General features: G+C 37.9%; 2 protein-coding genes and 1 long non-coding RNA gene across 3 annotated transcripts in view; 2 read left to right on the plus strand and 1 right to left on the minus strand.

Annotated features, from left to right (window-relative positions):
• The window catches only part of LOC118209381, a 31,544-nt gene extending 10,675 nt beyond the window's left edge, over positions 1 to 20,869 (minus strand). Inside the window, exon 1 of the long non-coding RNA XR_004761701.1 lies at positions 20,815 to 20,869. This is a non-coding gene — a long non-coding RNA (uncharacterized LOC118209381). The remainder of the gene's footprint in view (positions 1 to 20,814) is intronic.
• On the plus strand, positions 5,712 to 12,517 carry LOC118209356 (extracellular calcium-sensing receptor-like). Its single transcript, XM_035384602.1, has 6 exons — positions 5,712 to 5,919; positions 6,180 to 6,471; positions 7,505 to 8,299; positions 8,398 to 8,625; positions 10,045 to 10,168; positions 10,297 to 12,517. Exons 1-6 carry the CDS (start codon positions 5,714 to 5,716, stop codon positions 11,208 to 11,210), a joined length of 2,559 nt encoding a protein of 852 aa, XP_035240493.1. The 5' UTR covers positions 5,712 to 5,713; the 3' UTR covers positions 11,211 to 12,517.
• LOC118209380 (extracellular calcium-sensing receptor-like) lies at positions 17,631 to 21,616 on the plus strand. Its single transcript, XM_035384636.1, has 6 exons — positions 17,631 to 17,835; positions 18,069 to 18,360; positions 18,792 to 19,586; positions 19,685 to 19,912; positions 20,278 to 20,401; positions 20,547 to 21,616. The coding sequence occupies exons 1-6, from the start codon at positions 17,768 to 17,770 to the stop codon at positions 21,455 to 21,457; spliced, it is 2,418 nt and encodes an 805-aa protein (XP_035240527.1). The 5' UTR covers positions 17,631 to 17,767; the 3' UTR covers positions 21,458 to 21,616.
• Positions 21,617 to 22,299: the final 683 nt, after the last annotated feature.

A 22,299-nucleotide genomic window follows, 5' to 3' on the forward strand; every position in this document is an offset into this window, starting at 1 on the left:
TACTGTGTCATGTAATCACGTTATATGTATGATTTCCATCCGTGACTGTACTGTGTCATGTAATCACGTTATATGTATGACATTAAAAATACAATTAGGCTATGTTCAGTTATCTTCAATTTATGTTTCTCAGCAAAACGAATATGCTTAGCTAGCATATCAGCTTGCCAGTGAGCTAGGTAGGCTGTCCGTGGTTAGCTCACGCGTTAGCAATATGAACCACAGGGGAAGAACATTGACTACACTGATGGTCAATCAATCGGAGATGTGTAGGCTACTGGTGATTTGACTAGGCAAATTTTCGTATAACTGTCTGGTAGATCTGCTGTTAACCGAGCAAGTTATCGTCGTAGGTTTTCGCCAGTCAGATAATGAGCCTGCTACTACTAGCTACTCCATCGCCGTTTGTGGAGTTCACTTGCTGGGTGACGCTAGCTGACCGATCGTTCGCAAATCACTTTCTACCGAACAAAAATTAACACTCAGCGGTGATTAACAAATCTACCAAGTATTTTAATAACTGATCTGCAGGCGTGTAAATATGACAACGCACTTTGTACGGCAAGTTTTCCACCTGGTGCATGAAGACAAAAATAATGTAGCCTACGTTGAATTTCTAATTATTATTAGGCTATTATTTTTTTCTTGTAAATCATCAAAACCAATGGAGAAAAGCCAATATACGCAAGGAGCCCCCAGAACCGATTCTGAGAACCACTGTCTTAAATGCCTAGCTTGTCCGTCTCTTAAATGCTAAAAACATGTTCCTTTCTAAATGCCAAGATGGTTAATTTCGTTAAATTCTGGGTGTGTGATTTCATCGTGTGTTGTATATTCAGCAAATGAACCTTGAAACTCTTAATTCGCTTCGTGAAACTGAAAAAGTGTTTATCCCAAAATCGGGATTATAGTAGCTTTGTCACATGCGTGAAGCATGGCCCAGGTTGACATTTACGGAATGTACACGACTGACAAGCCGCCAAACACGTTTGACAGATTGAATGTTTGCCGGTTAAGGTTAGCTAGCTAGTCAAATGGCTTGGTAGCCGAAGTTGCGAACTGTTTTAGCACAGGCTACTACTGGACTACCAAATATAGCAAGCTGATTACGCTTTCTGCCAAGTAATTATTTGGTTAAGTAGGCTAAAGGAAATAGTAAAAATGACTCGGATACCGAAAAACATAAGAGGAGGATTATCTTATGGTCGTCTAGAGCAGCTGTAAATAGCACACGCCATAATGAAATCACCACGAAATGGGATGCCTGCATTTTCAGACTTAGCACAGGCGGACCGTAGCCGGAGCCACAATGGCAAGGCCAAGAAGCGCCACCGCCCACCCCAGTGACCATAGACTGTAGCCCCTACTGTAGCTGAGTCCGCCGCAGGAATCCGGAAGTGACGCAAGCTGTACCTCATTGGTCCAGAACAAATATTGGCACTGTGCCCAAATGACGCAATAAACCATGAAATCGACCCATGGACAGTCATAAGACCAATAAAATACACCTATTATGACTATTTGTTCTTGTGAGAAAAAATTATTGACTTTGTATTTTGATTGCATTTGTACCGTAGACTTACATGGAAACCAGATATGAAAACACCTATACTGGAGCCATCCGTAGTGGCGCTAGTGAGCAACCAGGAACTGCAACACCAGGAAATGAGCTTCAAAAACGAAGTCTGGTTTTGGCCGCTTGAGACAGACACTGCTTGAGCAGCCCCTTCAGCATATAAACAATAAAGTGAGTGGTTAAGGTAGGCTAAGCATCTTCTTACTGTTAGCTTGTTAACATGCTCAATTCATTCAGAATTAATTTGTCACAAACATTTGATAAATTCACCATCACAGTGATCACTATTTCTGTCAATTCATTTGTGTAGCTAGCTAGCTATTATCACAGGAAAGTGAGGTTAAGCTTAACACTTGATGACTGGCATTGCTGGAAGTAACAGTAATATGGCAAGCTGTTTATGCTTTAATTAATTTCTAGAGGATATCAGAAATTCAATTCAAACTAGTTAGAATTAAAATTCTTGATATAAGAAATTCAATTGTAACTAGTTATGCTGTGTATTTCTGATATCAGAAATTAAAATGCACATTATTGATATCGGAAATTAAATTTTAACTAGTTAAAATGGCAATACATGATATCGGAAATTCTATTTTAACTAGTGAGACTTAAAGCGTACCAATTTATGATATCATGAATTCAATTTCAACTAGTTTAAATACCAATTGTTGATATTGAAAATAAAATTTTAACTAGTTCAAATACCAATACTTGATATCATAAATACAATTTTCGATATCAAGAATTAAAATGTAATTACTGATAATAAAATTTGATTTAATGATATGAACAAATGGATTTTCAACTAGTTAAAATTTTATTTCTGATATCAACGATTGGCAATTTGACTAGTTAAAACTGAATTCATGATATCAGAAATTGGCATTTTAACTAGGCAAAATTCCAACTCCCATTGAAATGAATGAGAAAAACGTTTTAAATCTCACTTGTTAAAATAGAATTTTTGATATCAATAATTAGCATTTTAACTAGTTAAACTTTAATTTCTGATAACAATAATATGCATTTTAACTAGTTAAAATCATATTTCTGATATCAGAAATACACATTATACCTAGTTAATATCTGATATCAAAAATTTGCATTTTAACTAGTCAGAATTGAATTTGTGATATCCTCCGGAAATGAACTAAAGCTAAAACGGCTTGTCATACAATAATGCCGGACAGTAATCTACCGGAGCTAGCCAGAATAGTCTCAACCACGTTTAGAAGTCTACTAGTGGAGTGAGCACACGTGCCTGTGGTGTGATAACGAAACAGCCCAAGGTGCTTAAGCGTGTGCTCTTCGCCACTGCACGGGGTTGAGACCAGGAGCATTCATGCAGAGAGAGAGAGAGCGAGTCATGAGAAGACTGAATGTTAGAGTAGGCTAAAGCAACCTGGCCGAAAAACTGAGTGCAGCTAAAAAAGCACTCATTATGTTGGCCTGGAACCTGTGAGGGATATCAAAAATAAGATTAAAAACAGGTAGGTAGCAAAAACATTATATAGGTACTTGACATTAATTAGATAACTAAGCAAGCAAGAAAACTAATTAAAAGTTCCTTACTGTACCTAGCGAGCCTTGCTAAACTAGATTAGTTACCTAACATTAGTAACGGCAGCAACCTTTGAGGTAATGGGGCAGAATTTACTGTGTTTATGGAGGCAAACAATAGATGAGTAAAACTATTGTGGCAGCTAGGGAGTGAAACTAAAGAGCATCAGCTAGCTATTTATCAGGCTAGCTGGTGAGGAGGGGGGTTGCGTTGGGGTACATTGGGGGGGGTTGCAGTCATGGACCAGGTGGGTAGGGGGGGTGCAATCGCAAATGGGGGGACTTTGCGACCGCAGACCGGTGTGAGCGTTGTCCAGAAGAACGGCTCCGAAAAATTGTAAATTGAAATGGATTTTCCATAGAGTGCTAAATTATGGTGCTAGTATGGACATAATTTATTTGTTTATCTTGGTTATGTGAAAACATATTGTAACGCTGTGACTGGGCTTGTGGACTCTGGGACTGTGAGGGGTGGAATGAATTTGTATTGTGTTACTGAGTGAGTTATGAGGGAGATGCCACTGCAGGGGATAAATGGCTATTAGTATGCAGGTGGGTCATTTTGCTTTTGGAAGAGTTGCAGGGGATGTGAACCATTGTTGGCAGGCAATAAAACCGGGCCAGTTGGCTATCAAAGCAAGTTCTGTTTCTCCATTCCCTTATTTGGCCGTCTAGTTGCTGCCGCTCGCCACAATATACTTCTGAGTATGTTAGAAGGGAAAGCTAATATTAGCTAAAGTTAAAGGGGAATTGCACTTTCAAACACATATGGGCTTGTTTTGTTTATATTGTCCTTCTAATGAATGTGTCGACCTTCATTTTTCGATTATTTATTTCGTTTTAAATTTCTAACGTTAGAAACAATTCTTTTTTTTTTTTTTAGCGCAAGTCCACATAGTAGTACGGTTTCCGGTTTTTTCTTCTTCAAAGAAAAGCATAGCGTTGAAGTCGCGCAATGATATGCTGCCTAGGTCTACTTCCTGAATTTGTAAAGGTAAGCAACAAAACATCGTAAAATATTAACAAAATGAAATAACTAATCGAAAAATGAAGGTCGACACATTCATTAGAAGAAAATTAGAAATAAAATAAGCCCATATGTGTTTTAAAGTGTAATACCCCTTTAAGTGCTAGCAGGTTGCTTGTTTTGTCAGTTAGACTGTTAGCTATAAGCAAGTGATGGTTAGCTACAAGTAAGAAAAGCTACAAGTCAGCAATAATGTCATATTATCTAATGCTAGCAACTGATCTCGACCAAAATAAAACTATTATGTTTTATTTCTGGAGTGGTTTCAAAGTACATTACTGCCTAACTCCTGCCAAATAAATAAATTAAATAAATAAACAGTGTGAACTAAATATTTGTATTGCCAGTGTTATCTCCATCAGCAAGAAATGTAATTATTTGATTGGCCTTTTAGAACAAACTAATTAACACTTGAAAAAAAAAAAGAAAAAAGAAAACTTTTATTGGGGGAATTCGACTGGAATCTTCAGAATGCTAGCAATTTATGGAGCGAGTTTAGTCCCAATATTATTTACATGTTTAGCACCTTAAACAAAATTCACACATTTTATGCGTAGCAAAACTACAAATAGTCTTCAAATCTCAAACTGTGGACAGACAAAAATATAAATCATTTTGGTAGTTGGTACTATTTTCCATGCATGATACACATTTATACATTAATCAATATTAAGATACCTACAGCTAATAAAGGGAAGAGTAGCTCATAAATAATCAGTAAGCAGCAAAGTTATGTACATTGGAATGGCTGGAATTTGTGCAGCCCATGCATAAGACAACTGGTCTCGACCTGAAGCATGGCAGGCACGCAGGGAAGTAATATCTAATGAGAAATGTATTCATGCCAAATATAGATAATCAAACGTAAACATCTTTGATTAGTCGCTTGCAATAAAGATAACAATGTAACCCAGTGTTGTAAAAATGCAAAATTTCTTATCAGGCACTATAGAGACACCATTTTTGCCAAAGATCAGTTTAGAGCAGCATATCCTGGTTCCTGAGGCCTATACTATATTTTAGCAACACGTTTGGAGTGAAACATTTTCAAGTGTTACACAGAGTGTTTAGTGCGCTACAACATAGGCTCCTCGAGCAGATTTTATTGAGAAGCCAAATGTGTGCAGTCTCTGTGTCTCATCAATTAATGTAAAACAAATAATGTATCTCTTACTTTGAGGTCATTTTGACCATGTTGCATGACCAGTGGGAGCAATGTATGTATTAGCTGACAATAGTCTCATTGTAACAGTGTGCAATGTCTGGTAATGTTCCATGTGTTGCAGTGATTGTTATGCTTGCATCATTATTGTGTTAGGTAGTTGTTGGGTGACACCCCCCACAATCAAGTCATAGCCCTATAGCCCTATATTCCTGTGTCTTCAAATGTTGATCAACTTTTTCTGTTGCTTTCGCAATTTGCTTCAACTCAGCCTGCTCATCCTGGGACTCAGCCATGCCTTTGAGAATCACAGATCGATGGAGAATTAAAACTGTTGTATTTAAACCAGGTACACAGCAGTGCTGGATGTGATATGTGCAGTGGGATGGCACTGCAGATCATTCTGCTGGCACAGACAGTCCTCTGGGCTGCAGCACAGACTCCACCATGCAGAATACTGGGGAGGGAAGCCAAGCCCAGCTTCTATCAACATGGAGACATCAACATCGGTGGAGTCTTCTCCCTGCACAATATTCCTTTGGACACGACCATCAAATTTAATGCCAAACCAGAACCGCTGAGATGCTCTCGGTGAGGTTAACCTGTAAGAGTTGCCTGTATTAGTGGTAATTTCATGATATGTTTTGTGATTCCAAGAATCCTAGGAGTAAAATCAATAATGTGAAAAATGTAAGCTATTGAATTTACTCTACATGTTACTTGGCATTGTTGGTGCCTGCTGGGCAAATACATGATGCATGCCTTTTCAAATACTGCCAAATGACAGTGTAAAATAGGATGTTCAAATTGGATAATTAAAACAAACAATCTACATAATGTTTCATTTCTAGAGTGAACTTCAGAGAATTCTGGGTGGCCCAGGCTATGATCTTCGCCATTGAAGAAATAAACAACAGAACAGATGTCCTCCCAGGAGTATCTCTTGGATATAAAATATATGACACCTGTTTCTCTGCAGCATTCTCAATACAGTCAGCCTTGGCTTTGATGAATGGTTATGACGAAACACTGACCGACACATCCTGCTCCACACCGGCCATGGTGCAGGCCATCATTGGAGAATCAGGATCTACAAACACTATGGCAATTGCTGCAACAGTAGGATTATTTCAAATTCCAGTGGTGAGTAGGCATTCATTGATATTTAAAAGCTGAAGTAGCATAAGAAGTCTCCTGTTCAGGGGTTATCTGTTGTGTAAATGTCATGGAAAAATAGCACTAATGGAAAATATTATATTTATGTTAAATGTTTGGGGGGGAAACATTTTTAAAAATACCTCTGAAATGACACATTAACTTTAGTGATTAAATGCTTCCAGCCATCAAAAATGAATAGTCCCCAGCAAAGTATTCTTCTATGCTTCTGCTAAGTGTATTGTGGTGCATAGTGATTGAAAAATTAATGTTCAAAACACTTTATTCAACTTTATAGTCCAAAATACCATAATTAAAAAAATCGAACATTAATTTATGTTTAAGTATTATTTCAACATTTTACTTGCAATTGAAAATTGAATAGCTCTTGTCACTTTTATTAAACATAATTTCTACAGACATTACCTGATTGTATTTGTAAAATAGATTACTTTTTTCGAAAATGTTTTATATTCTTAAAATGTGGTGGATATTGGGAACTGGCATGCAACTTAGAAAATATGCCAGTGCCTAACATAACTCTTTCTTTCTGAACATATTCCACTTATGTGAGTTTCGATGGATAAAAACATTTGGTATGTGACTGTAATATAAGATATTCCAAAGAAGCATAGTGAACATAGATTCATCTGTGTTGTTGAACAGAGAGAAAATGATGGTTGAAAAACATTATGGGGAGAACAATAATTGTGATACAAAAAATTGACTTGCCACTATGGGGATACACAAGTTGTACTATTACAGCATTCCCATGGACGCCCCTATTAAGAATTACTGATTTTGCGACACTTGCATTCAGAAGATATTTCCCCAAACACAAAACATAATTATAATAGATTTCAACTGAAAAGTCCCTAAAATGTCCAGATGATTTTGCTAGCTGTTTTCTGGTTTATTAAAAAGAAGTTTTCCTCCATTGTGTCAATTATATGATATCCATTCCCCGTCCCTCTAATTCATTATGGTTATGTTTTCATATGCTTTATATTGACTTTTTCAGATCAGTCACTTTTCAACATGTGCATGCCTGAGCAATAGGAAAACGTTCCCGACATTCTTCAGAACCATTCCCAGTGACTATTACCAGAGCAGAGCACTGGCTCAGATGGTGAAGCACTTTGGCTGGACCTGGATAGGAGCAGTGAGAAGTGACAGCGACTACGGCAACAATGGGATGGCCACATTTATAGAAGCTGCTCAGCAGGAAGGGATCTGCATTGAGTATTCTGAGAAGTTTTACAGGACACAACCAGAGAAATTACTGAAAGTTGTAGATGTTATCAAAAGAGGTACTGCAAAGGTAATTGTAGCATTTCTTAGTGAGGGTGAAATGATCAAGTTGCTGGAGCAGCTGACACTTCAGAATATTACAGGTCTCCAAATGATTGGTTGTGAAAGCTGGATGACATCAAGCAGTTTAGTAACACCTACAACTTTCAGAATACTGGGAGGGTCTATTGGCTTTGCTGTTACCAAAGCCAAAATAAATGGCTTCAAAGAGTTTTTGTTGAAACTTCACCCATCCCAATACCCAGATAATACTGTTGTCATAGACTTTTGGGAAAATGTGTTTCAATGTTCCCTCACAAATGAAAACAATCTACCTCACATGAATCCGTGCACGGGATCTGAGAGCTTAACTGAAGTGAAAAACGAATACACTGACATATCAGAGCTGAGAAGCTCCACCAATGTTTACAAAGCAGTATATGCTGTTGCTCATTCTTTACATGGCTTATTGGCATGTACAGCCCATCAAGACTGTACAAACAGTGTGAAAACAGAGCCCTGGCAGGTAAATAAATAAACCGTTCTTACGAAGCTAATAAAATCCTCATTATGAACCAGCCCAATCAAATATTTATCTCAGCTTAAATCTTTGTTGCCCTACAGGTACTTAGGTCTCTGAAAAAAGTCAATTTTACTTTGGGAACTGGAGAGAAAGTCTCTTTTGACAGTAATGGAGATCCAGCGGCAAGATATGAGGTGGTGAACTGGCAGCTTGGTCCTGATGGTGCAGTACAGTTTAGAGTGGTTGGCAACTATGATGCCTCTTTACCATCTGGGCAGCAGTTTGTGATGAGACCTGTTAGTATGGTTTGGGCTGGTGGGCAAAAAGAGGTAAGTGTTTATGCTCTACATGAAAATGTGGTCTGATGACAGCACATGTATGCAGCTGTATACCTGTGTGCAGCAATTATAACAGTTCAAACAATTCAGCAGCATACATTGTTTACCGTTGCTTACCGTGTTAATTCAATTAAGGTATCTACTTTATTTCCATTTTGGTAATTTCAAAATAATAGCTAAGATTTATTTCAGCTTGTATGTACTATATCAGATTTTCAGTGGGTCAAATGTTTACATACACTTTGTTAGTATTTGGTGGCATTGCCTTTTATTTTCTTAACTTGAATCAAACGTTTGGGTTAGCAGTAACATTGCATCTGTGCATGCAAAACTTATTCTGTTCCTAGTAAACATCCGATGAGTTGCCAGTTTTAAATATCTGCTAAGTTAGTAGTAATGGGCAAATTAGTTCTTTTCAGTGTACTGAATCAGTAGAATCAGCTCACTAAAAAGATTTGTTCAAAAGATTTGTTCACCGAATCAGTGGCTCAATAATTGCTGTCTCACTCTAAATTTTTGAGTTACATCATCACCTACGAGGGTGAGTATGTGCACAAATGATATTATTATAATTACAATAATTATCAGCGCTCATATCAAGGGCAACTTCAACCATGCCAAGGCTAGGGTGATGTAACAGTTGAATTCTAGAACACCTGGTGAACATGCAGAAAAACTTTGGAAATGTTGGAAATGTTTTAGAACACACGTGCAAAAAGGTTAACTAAATAGTTAGCTCGGTAAGTGGCTAAGTGTCACAATCATCAGCTGAATAATGAATAAGAAGTTAAGTAAACATTTGAGTGGATTAAAATAAAAACACTTCCTTCCTAGCTTCTGTCATCATTCCAGGAGACAGCCATGAAGGCAGTTTATCAACCCTGCTAATCCAGACAGAACAGAAGCTAGGAATCAGTTTACATACGCCTGTACATATATTAGTCAGCAAAAACTATAGCTGGCCAGCGACAACTATGTCACACTCTCTCTCACTGCCTTGGTAGATCAGTAGATAGCTAGCAAGATAGATAGATAAACAGGTAGATAGATAAAGATCTGTCTAGTTCTCTCAATAGCTAGCTAGCGTCAGTTATAACGATCGCTAGGAAGCAAGACATAGTTAGCTAGCTAATACATACACAGCATTTACTTACTCTGATTGGTGATTGCTGATGACTGACTGTAGGTTATACGTATTCACAATAGTTTTGCTAAGATCGTCATATTTAAAGTCAGGTTCAAAGCAAATCACAAGCAACTGCTCCATGTTTACTGTTCCCCAGGAAATGGTACTATGACAGATCTCAAAAAAGTATTAAAAACCCTCCTTTATGGGCCACATATCTATATGATGAAGTATTGCAAATAATTATTATGATCTATTCAAACGTCACATTGTCCATTGCACAGAAACCCAGGTCAGCGTGCAGTGAGAGCTGTCCCCCAGGCACTCGGAAGGCTGTGCAGAGAGGAAGGCCTGTCTGCTGCTATGACTGTGTGCCCTGCGCTGAGGGAGAAATCAGCAATACCACAGGTAGTCAACTCTAACCAGTCTAAAGAGAACATTTCCTAGTTGCACTTTTTTATTGTGTTGTATATGCTCATTTTACTGTACAGCCTTAGCTGTAAGAGTGTTCTAATAATGATATTATTTCTTTACAGATTCGAACAACTGTATTCAGTGTAAGGAAGAGCACTGGTCCAATGCTAAAAGAGATCAATGTGTTTCAAAGGCTGTCGAATTTCTGTCATTTCATGAAATTATGGGAATCGTGCTTGTTATTTTTTCTATATTTGGAGCATGTGTTACTGCATTTGTGGCTGTGTGGTTCTTTATAAAGAAGGACACACCCATTGTGAAAGCCAACAACTCAGAGTTGAGCTTCCTGCTGCTCTTTTCATTGAAACTGTGTTTCCTTTGCTCTCTTACCTTCATCGGCCGGCCCTCTGAGTGGTCCTGTATGCTGCGCCACACTGCGTTTGGGATCACCTTTGTCCTCTGCATCTCTTGTGTTCTGGGAAAAACAATAGTGGTGTTAATGGCTTTCAGGGCTACGCTTCCAGGCAGTAATGTGATGAAGTGGTTTGGGCCTCCCCAGCAGAGACTGAGTGTTCTTGCTTTCACTCTCATACAGGTCCTTATTTGTGTGCTTTGGTTAACAATATCCCCTCCTTTCCCCAACAAGAACATGAAGCACTACAAAGAAAAGATCATTCTAGAATGTGATGTCGGATCAGCAGTGGGGTTCTGGGCTGTACTGGGTTATATCGGACTCCTCTCTATATTGTGCTTTGTTTTAGCTTTTCTGGCTCGTAAGCTGCCTGACAACTTCAATGAAGCCAAGTACATCACATTCAGCATGCTCATATTCTGTGCAGTCTGGATCACCTTTATCCCAGCTTATGTCAGCTCACCTGGAAAGTTCACTGTAGCTGTGGAGATTTTTGCAATTTTAGCATCTAGTTTTGGCTTGCTATTCTGTATCTTTCTACCAAAATGTTATATAATATTATTCAGACCAGAGCAAAATACAAGGAAACATATAATGGGTAAAACAGACATGAAATCTCACTGATTGCCTACGCCATTTTATAAATTTTACCAGAATTCTTTTTTTACGATATTGGACCACAGAGCCATAGTATGTGAAAAAAGAATGTATTATGTTTTACCGTAAAAAAAAGGTTCACTATATATCCATGAAAGAAATGACGATCACTTGATGGCAACCCTCAAGAACTTCACCAAGCACTTTGTGGTTTATGGCTGACTCATTTTGAAGAACCACCAGGGACTACAAAACTGCATCATTCTATTGTGGTCATAGAAAAAAAAAATGTGTCATTGCATTAAAAAAAGTTATTTTACTGAATAGTGATACAATTAAAATATGTTTTAACTGTATCAGTGTTAATTTCTCAACAGGATTCATAAACCTGGTAAAAATATGCCATAAATCTAAGAGAAATTGATTGTAATATGTGAACAGGGCCGGGTATCTCCAGTGTTGGTTTTTATTCACCAATATGCAACAAATATGACAACCTGACAATGTTGTATGTTCCATGTGTGCAAGTGGCTATGATTTACGCACATCTGGGGTGGCAGTGTAGCCCAATCATGTGCCAGTGATTGATGAAAGCATGCAGATTTTCATTCCAACCAGTCACTACCCCTGCTAATTTCACTAATTACCATACCTTCAACCAGAGAAGAGGGAACTAATTTGTGAAATCAGCCAGTAAAGTGATTGGTTGGAATGTAAACCTGCATACTCCCAGCCCTCCATGGCACAAATAGCACCACTGCTCTAAACAGAGCACTGTTGACAACCCCTAACTCTTTATACCAGTAACTGTATCAGGAGCTCGACAGAACTCCTAAAGGGAAATGGGAAAGTAAAAACAAAAATACTGAGATCTCGCAAAAAGATTTTTCTTGAAAAATATTGAACCTGCTCTGATGAGCCCATCATGAATATATATGCACAGATTGTCAGGTCAGCATTTGATTCCACAAATACATCTCAGTTAATCCTACTGCTACCCATCCTATTGATCCCACCCACAGTTCCTGGCTAGGAGGGTTGATGGCTGTCTCCTGTAACAATGGAACAGACTGAAGTTAGGAAGCAAGTTTTAACTAGTGATTAATAAATGATTTATTTTGATCCAGAACCCAAACATTTGCTTAATTTTTTATTCATTATTCAGCTTGGTGATTGTGACATTAGCCGCTTAGTAGGCAAACTAGGTAATGTTTGCTAGTTAAGAATACCTCTGATAAAAACCTATTGCTTGCTACCTAACAAACTAGCAGGGATAATTCTGCTAGACATCCCACCTGCAGTGGCTAGCAGGGTTAATGAACTGTCTTCATGGCTGTCTCCTGGAACACTGACAGAAGCTATCACGCTATATTTATCTAGCAACTAGCAAATCTGGCTAATTGCTAGTTAAAATGAACTAGCTACTGCCTTCATGGCTGTCTCCTGGACCACTGAGAGACATTAAGAAGCTAGTTGCTAATTAAAACTCTTGACTCTTGATGTTGACTCATTTTTCCATGACTTTTATCATTCAGCTTTTAAGCTAGATACAGGGTCAAAGCAAATAAAAGTCCTGTGCAATTTGAGTAAATAAATCTAATTACGCCATGCCACCACAGTCTGTGCAAAAAAATAACCATGGACTGCTACCCAAAGATGTTCCCGACAATTGTTGTTTAGTTTCACCTGGAGCCCAGCCCACATCCACGACGCAGAAGTAGGTAAAAACCTACATAAGAAAGTCAAAGTCCCATCTCCCCTCTCTTGTTGACTGATAGGTAAGTATTATGTATTGAAAGTGATCTAATAGGACTTCACAAATTACCCTGCTAATTTCAAACTGCCTGCAGTTGAGTTATCACAGCCAGGACAGTGTTTTTTTTAGTATTTCCTTGTTCCATTCCAGTTACAATTTCTATATTGGTCTTTAGCTCTACATTTTAACAATTTGTTTAGCACTGAGTAACCGCTAGTAAGGCTAGTATTTTACAGTTCATTCCTTGTTAAAGGTGCAGTATGCAAGGTTGGAGAAAAGAGAGTGCTATATTTGGAAAAGATCCACCACCTCCCACCATCTCCCTTCAGCTCTCCCTCCGAAGTCCCTCCCTTCAAACACATGCACGCATGCTGCCTGATCTCTTACTGGATGGAGAGGACATAAGCCTATGTGACCCGTTCTATCATAATCAGTCAGACATCGCTATGGCAATTTTTATGTCAAAGATTTACATTTTTGGGTGTTTTAGTTTCATCTTACTTCAGTAGATCAGTCTCTTGGCTTTGATAATTTGTATGTCCTAATGGCAAATTCAGAGTAAAAATATTGTATTGAAGCTTTTAAACGTAACACGACAGCACCAGTTTTGCATTGTTTGGCCAGCTTATTGTGACTAGTCATAGAATCGCCTTGACTGCTTTCATGGCTACAAGCTAATGGGTTTCATCTGATTTTACCTGAAAAATGTTGTGGCTTTCATGATCTGTATGTTCATCCAGAATGCAGCGTAAAATATAGTTCTGCAGGTTTTAAATGTAAGGTGACAAGCTAGCACCGGAGTTTTGTTACTGAGACCATAGCTACTGCCATTTGTCACCAGTCACATGTAGCAACTACTTTAATATCTTAGCTTTCATGATCTGCAGGCTATGTCTCAATATCAAATTTTGAAGCTTTTAAGTTAATATTTGGTTTTCATTGATTTTGCTTGAAAAATATTTTTGCTTTCATTATCTGTCTGTCTTAATGTCAAATTCAGATTAAAAATACGGTTTTAATGGTTTTTAAACATAAAACGACTAGGTAGCACCAGAGTTTTGCGTTGTTTGGAGGTTTAACTTTAGCACTATCTGTGTATCTGTGTAGCCCTGCCCTGCCTGCACTGTGAACGCACAACAGGTTTGACAGGCATTTTGGGACGCCTCCTTGCAGATCCTGATGCTTGTTAAAACTCCTTGGACCCGGATGACACCAATTGGCATCATAAAACACTCCCTCCATTTAAGAACTGTCTTATTTCTGAACGTAGGATCGTTTCCCTTTTCTGTTATGCAGTGGAGACTTACCTTTCTCAAATATATTGAATTGACCGCCAATAAAACTGGATTTGCATTTGAAAACCGCGACTAGCTAAATTTCGGCTGTTTTGTCACCAACAGTACTAGCTGGTGAAAAACACACACAAAGCACAAAGCATGCAGTTATAATACTTAAGAAACATATTTCAGAAATAAACATTATTAGTAGAGCTAACACTTCATGCCATAATTCATTCTACGGATGAAGATGACGTTCGGGAGGTGAAAATGGAAGTGCACTGGGAATGTTTATCTCCAGGCAAAGTGAAACTGAAACCGACAAATTCACTGTATTTTAACAACACATGCGTTGTTTTTATGGTTCCTGTAATTAAATACAAATGATGTATACATTCCACAACTATATTGACGATTATAACTATAGGAATATAACCATTGTTTTACTGGCATTGCAAAGCCTACAATTATTCTGACTCTGTGTTTGAAACATTGGGATTCTGTAGGCTTTGTTTTTCACTTGCTTCAGTAGCTTGTTGTCGAATAATCATTCAGTTCATGGAAAAGAATATATACAATTAGTAGTTGTATGCAGTTATTTCTAAAGGTATTTATTTTTGTTTTATAATTTATTGTTGTTAAACAGTTGTTTATTGTTTGAATTGCTTCCAGTATCATCAAAATAAAAGAAAACAGATTTAACCATTTTAGTTCTCAGAACATATTTCCTCCAGGTACTCTGCTGATATTTTTGTGCATTATAAAGCAATGGTATGTTCTATTGCAATGGCCTTATGCTGTGGTTAATCCATACAGCCTATTCTTGCAATGTAAGATATATGCCTGAGCTGACACTTTCGGTTTTGGAAATATACTCAAGTGAACACATTATTTAGTATGTGAAAATGATGTTTTCCTCCTAAAATACTGTTACTGTTAAATGGGTTCAGCTAATTTGCTTGCTGTTTTAACATGACCTCATCTTTGGGATGCTGTGTTAATGGAAAAGAAACACCAAATTGGTCCGTGGTCAGCTGTTTGCTTTATAAAAGCTAACCTGGATGTTAAGAAACAAACAAAAACAGCTTTCCTCATCTTTTTGGACATTACCACAACTCGCTTTATGGTAAATTACAAAGTTGATTGTGCGTCAATTTTTTAAATCACAGTATTGTTTAATGAATAGAGCCCCATGCTTCATAATTTGAGGATGCTGCTAGTCACATACTACATAAATGTGTTTCCTTGTTATTATTAGTAAAAAAAAAATATGTGTATACACTCTATAGGGAGTTTACATTTACTGTTACAATTATTCCGCACCAAATACAATCATACTGAGTAGGTGCTATGAATGTAACAACGGACTACATACCTTGGTTTTAATTGTATCTGACTTGAATAGGTTATGAATGCAATTGAAATGGCTGATGACTACTGACATCTCAAAGCTGTTTGGAGTAAAATTTCATAGTGGTAGGCTCTTTCTGAATAAATGAGTAAAATCCCAAAAATTTGGATTTCATTTATGGGACTCTTCCCCACTCCCACACACTGACAATGTCACTATTGCGGTCTACAGTCGGAACGCTCTAAAATACATATGGAGTTGGAAAATTCTGTTTGTCCCGTTAGTGTCTATAAAAACACTACAGATACTTAGCAAATATGGCCCTTTGTGTTGTATCCAATAAGGTGTTAAATGAAACCTGAACAGGAAACGGAAGGATGCAACCAGCGCCATTACATTGGTCCGTATCCACATGGATTCTACAGATTGACTGTGAAATTGCAGATGACTCCGCCCACTCCAGTGCCCAGATTCAAAAGATATCTGGTGACATACCATAATTATTAAAATACAAATATACAGGAAATAAAATATCAAGTAACAATAATCATGTTTTGGTATGTTTACATCTGCAGATTTACCTATACATTTTGTCATTTGCTAACTGCCAATATAAGCCCTCTCTTGTTTATGATCTCACAAAAAGGGAGAGATATTATTGAAGAAGTGATAGGAAATGTTCATTATCTTGAGTAAAGTTTATCTAAAAATAAAACATAGAAATCAAAATATAAGAATTTAAAAGAGGTGCAGCTAGCACTAACACTAGGCAGCTAGATATTGTTTACCAGCTGTATCTGAGGAGGCAAATGATAGGTGAATATTATGTGTGCTTACTAGCTTGTACCAGCGAGTGCCAAGTCAGTTAGCCACAGTGCAATTAATATTGACAGATGCAAAAAAGGGAGGGGATGTGACTGGAATCTTCAGAATGCTAGCACTGGAGTTGATTGATTAGATATTATTCAGGAAATGTAGTAGTATTGCTGGATCGGCATTGACAGCTTATAGATGAGGGCTAGTTTGTTTGTAACAGCACAACCAATAATGTGCCAATGCTGACCTTCACCCACCCAGTTCACCACTATAACAACCAGGTCACATTTAAAGGGTACAAATAAAGTATTCACAATAAGACATACCAACCTTTGTTGTTCAAAATTATCATAAACTTCTGCTCTGGAAAAATACAAATAAAACTACAGAATAATAACGTTTTCCACGAAAGACAGGGAATATGTCACTTTGATATGATACTGCCATATCAAAGGACCAGTACTGAAGTTAATAATTCAGGCAACACAATTGACATTAATAATACGGTTAACAATGAAATAAATAAAAAATAAAAAAATAAAATAAAGAAATAAATAAATAACAATAACACAAAGAAATACATGTTCAAGCTGATTGTAAAATCTCCAACACTAAGATACATTAGGTTCAATTATGTAGGTATGAACAAATTCAAAGAAAAGTGCAATTATTATTACTTGTTTCACACAAATGCTAATAATTTATTCATTTTTGCTATTTATTTATATTAAATGCATTACATGTTACAGTTGTTGACAAATATTGCATTAATAATCTAAATCCGTATAAAAATGCAGCGTTATCATAATTTGTGTCTCAGTGATTAAATGCAATTGTTTGTGCTGACTTTCCATAAGAGTTATAATTTATTTAATTATAATTAAACTCTAAATACTAATTTAACAAAAAAAAGTCCCACTTAGTCATAGATGCTGAGTCATGTCTTGAAAGCGCGTTTGTGTGTGTGTGTGTCTGTGAGGCACAGGGGAAACAAAAGTATTTCAAAATATTTGTCCATTTGCATAGTATTGAAAGGTAGCACTTAGTTAATTAAAGTGAAAAGAGTTGACAATGATCGCAGTGTTTTTTGGGAATGCATTTTCCTATTGCCTCTGTTGATTAGGAGTTTGCTCCACCCCAACTTGTTTCTTGGTTATGCCTTTGAGAATCACAGATCGATGGAGAATTAAAACTGCTATATTTAAACCTGGTACACAGCAGTGCTGGATCTGAGATGTGTAGTGGGATGGATCTGCAGATCATTTTGCTGGCACTAACAGTCCTCTGGGCTGCAGCACAGACCCCACCATGCAGAATACTGGGGAGAGCAGCCAAGCCCAGCTTCTATCAACATGGAGACATCAACATCGGCGGGGTCTTCGCTATGCACCAAATTCCCAGGGAAATAAGCAACAAATTTGACACCAAACCGGAGCACCAGAAGTGTTCACGGTGAGATTCATTATTAAATAACATTTAGCTACTCTTTCTATTAGTGGTTATTTGACAATTTTTCTGAAATTCATATTAAACTAAGGATAATATCAAGAATATTTCTTACAGAAAAAAATATTTAATTGTATACAATAATAATATTCAAGAAACTCCTATCTACTGAATAGTCTTTGTAAGTTACCCTCCACATGGTTGGCCTGTCAAGCAATAATAAAGTGTGTAATTTCCAGAATTCATTTGAGAGAATTTCGGTTGGCCCAGACCATGATCTTTGCCACTGAAGAAATAAACAACAGAACTGACCTCCTCCCAGGTGTATCTCTTGGATATAAGATACACGATTCATGTGCCTCTCCAATATTCGCTTCAAGAGCAGCCATGACTATGATGAATGGTTATGAGGATACATTGTCTGACACATCATGCTCCACACCAGCAGTAGTGCAGGCCATTATTGGGGCATCCATTTCTACTAATGCCATTGCAATTGCAGCAACTGTTGGATTATTTCAGATTCCACTGGTAAGAGTTCCTTTACTCCTTTGTATATACTCCCAAACAGTTAATTCACTGATATGTAAGTGTGAATGAAATGAGAATAGTCATGCCAAGTATGTTTAGGTGTCCTAAGCAGGACTTTTCTCCTGTGAAAATGAAATGGTAAAGAACAATGATTATGGGAAATGTGAAAACATTTTAACTCAACAATGATACTACAATAAACATAGTTGTCCCATCTGCTAATATCAATTGATCTTGCCAAACACAAAGTATAATTATAATGGATTTGAACTGAAAAGTCCCTAATATTTTATCCTGATGAATTTGCTTATTGTTTTCAATTTTTAAAAAGCAAAAGTTTTTTTTCATTGTGTCAATTATATGATATCCAGTCTCTCTATCTCTCTCATTCATTATTATGTTTTCATATTCTTTATATTGACTTTTTTCAGATCAGTCACTTTTCAACATGTGCATGTCTGAGCAATAGAAAAAGGTTCCCCACATTCTTTAGAACTATTCCCAGTGACTATTACCAGAGCAGAGCACTGGCTCAGCTGGTGAAGCACTTTGGCTGGACCTGGATAGGAGCAGTGAGCAGTGATGATGACTACGGCAACAACGGAATGGCCACATTTACAAAAGCTGCTCAACAGGAAGGGATCTGCATTGAGTATTCTGAGAAATTTCACAGAACAGAGCCAGAGAAATTACTGAAGGTTGTAGATGTTATCAAAAGAGGCACTGCAACGGTAATTGTAGTATTCCTTGGCCAGAGTGAAATGAGCCCGTTTTTGGAGCAGCTGACCTTTCAGAATATTACTGGTTTTCAAATGGTTGGGAGTGAAGGCTGGATAACAGCAAGCAGTCTAGCGTCCCTGAGAAGTTTCCAAACACTGGGAGGATCTATTGGCTTTGCTATCACCCAAGGCAAAATACATGGCTTACAAGAATTTATATTAAAACTCCATCCATCCAAGTACCCTAATAACACTGATGTTACAGACTTTTGGGAAGCTGCTTTTCAGTGTTATCTAGGAAATGGAGATGAAAATCCTCATCTTAACCCCTGCACTGGATCTGAGAGCTTGACTGAACTGGAAAATGAATACACTGATGTATCAGAGCTGAGAATCTCCAACAATGTCTACAAAGCAGTATACGCTGTTGCTCATTATCTACATGACCTGGTGGCATGTACACCCCATCAAGGCTGCACAAACACGGAGAAAACAGAGCCCTGGCAGGTAACTCAATCACTCTGTCTTACATGGTTAATAAAACCTCCACTATGAACAAAGCCAAGCAAGCCTTTTTCTTGGCTGAAATCCTTGTTTCTCTACAGGTACTTAGGGCTTTGAAAAAAGTCAATTTCACTTTGGAAACTGGGGAAAAAGTCTCTTTTGACAGTAATGGGGACCCCATAGCCAGATATGAGGTGGTGAACTGGCAACTTGGTCCTGATGGTACAGTAGAATTCAGAGTGGTTGGCTACTATGATGCTTCTTTACCATTTGGGCAGCAGTTTGTGATGAGTCCTCTTAGTATGGTTTGGGCAGGTGGGCAAAAAGAGGTAAGTGTTCATGCACTACATGCAGAGGTCTAATAACATCACAGCTACCTGTATTCATCTTTCAGCATTGATTGAGCTAAAACATTATGTAATAGCTAAGAGTGCAACTCACGAAACAGAAGAAATGGCATATTGTTTCAAACAATTGGCCTGTTCCTTCAAAATATTTTTTTCACAATTCTTCATTTGCCAGACTGTAAAATGCTTAGTGGCTTACATCAATAAAACTACAACAGAAAAATAAATCACACACGTATGAGAGATGACTGTACTGAGGAAAGTAATTACACATAAAAGTATTTACACATCTGTGTCCTTCGGTGCTTTGAGTTTAAGAGTTGAAGCATCTTGTACATCATGCACAGAAACCCAGGTCAGCGTGCAGTGAGAGCTGTCCCCCAGGCACCCGGAAGGCTGTACAGAGAGGAAGGCCTGTCTGCTGCTATGACTGTGTGCCCTGTACTGAAGGAGAAATCAGCAATACTACAGGTAATTCAGAGTTGAAACAGGTTTACATCAAACATTTTAAAGTTGTGCATTTTGTATTGTGGTGCATCTGATCATTGTAATGTACATGCATAGCTGTAAGAGGGTTCTAATAATGATAATAATAATACGTATGGTTTTCTTACAGATTCTAATGACTGCATTCTGTGTCTGGAAGAATATTGGTCTAATGCTGAAAGAGATCAATGTGTTTTAAAGATGGTGGAATTTCTATCCTTTCAAGAAATTATGGGAATCATGCTTGTCATTTTTTCAATATTTGGAGCGTGTATTACTGCATTTGTGGCTGTGCTGTTCTTTATGTACAGACAGACCCCCATTGTGAAAGCCAACAACTCAGAGCTGAGCTTCCTGCTGCTCTTTTCATTGAAACTGTGTTTCCTTTGCTCTCTTACCTTCATCAGCCGGCCCTCTGAGTGGTCCTGTATGCTGCGCCACACTGCGTTTGGGATCACCTTTGTCCTCTGCATCTCTTGTGTTTTGGGAAAAACAATAGTGGTGTTAATGGCCTTCAGGGCTACACTTCCAGGCAGTAATGTAATGAAGTGGTTTGGGCCTCTGCAGCAGAGACTGAGTGTTCTTGCTTTCACTTTCATACAGGTCCTTATTTGTGTGCTTTGGTTAACAATATCCCCTCCATTCCCCAACAAGAACATGAAGCACTACAAAGAAAAGATCATTCTAGAATGTGATGTCGGATCAGCAGTGGGGTTCTGGGCTGTACTGGGTTATATCGGACTCCTCTCCATCTTGTGCTTTGTTTTAGCTTTTCTGGCTCGTAAGCTGCCTGACAACTTCAATGAAGCCAAGTACATCACATTCAGCATGCTCATATTCTGTGCAGTCTGGATCACCTTTATCCCAGCTTATGTCAGCTCACCTGGAAAGTTAACTGTAGCTGTGGAGATCTTTGCTATTTTAGCATCTAGTTTTGGTTTGCTGTTCTGTATTTTTCTTCCAAAATGTTATATAATATTATTCAGACCTGAGCAAAATACGAGAAAGCATATAATGGGTAAAACAGATGTGATATCTTAGTGATTGCCCGCACTATTTTATTCCCAAGAGATCTGTATAGGATACTGGACAATAGAGTCATCTGTCAAATAAGAATGCAATGTCTTAAAGTAATGTCGTGTCTAGGAACCGACAGACTTCCACGCCTATCGCCAATCTGTAGAAAACAATTTCACGAGGGAAAAGACACAACAGTAGCAAGCTCTTCAGAAAGTTTAGACTTTATTGCACAGGTGCACAAAGCCGGATCAATTCAGCCGAATTGAACCTCGATTGTCAGTTTTGCACACATTTTATACACAAATTGTGCTTCACAACCCCCCTTAACACATTTCTAAAAATACCAGCCATCTGGTCTTTTTGGCACAGTAAGGATCTTTTTTGGCAGCGTAAGGATTTTCAGTTTCCTGCTCGTGGGTCAACCTGACCTTCTTGGCACCACAATGATTTTCGGTTCTATGGTGATCTTATCGTATCAATGATTTTCGGTTCTATGGTGATTTTATCGTATCAATGATTTTCGGTTCTATGGCGATCTTATCGTAGTGGAAAGTTACCCCAACTTTCCCTTACTCTGTACTTTTCCACTATGCATACACGTCATCGCTTTCTGTATTTTTCCATTACGCATACAAATTCACAGAGGTATAGCCTCCTGTACTTTTCTACTGTATTCGGGTTACACAGGGGTCACTGTAAAGTATTAGTCTTCTAGCACTTCTATTTGGCAATAATTTTCTGCTGAGTAAGTATGGTTTTTTAAGCCTTCTGCGTTTGCTTTTTTTCTACAGTGTACACTGTGGTTTCTTGCGTTTCCATAAGCTTAGCTGCAACTACTGATATAGGTTTATTGGATTACATAT

Source organism: Anguilla anguilla, chromosome 12 (assembly GCF_013347855.1).
Source record: "Anguilla anguilla isolate fAngAng1 chromosome 12, fAngAng1.pri, whole genome shotgun sequence".
Taxonomy (NCBI): Eukaryota; Metazoa; Chordata; class Actinopteri; order Anguilliformes; family Anguillidae; genus Anguilla; species Anguilla anguilla.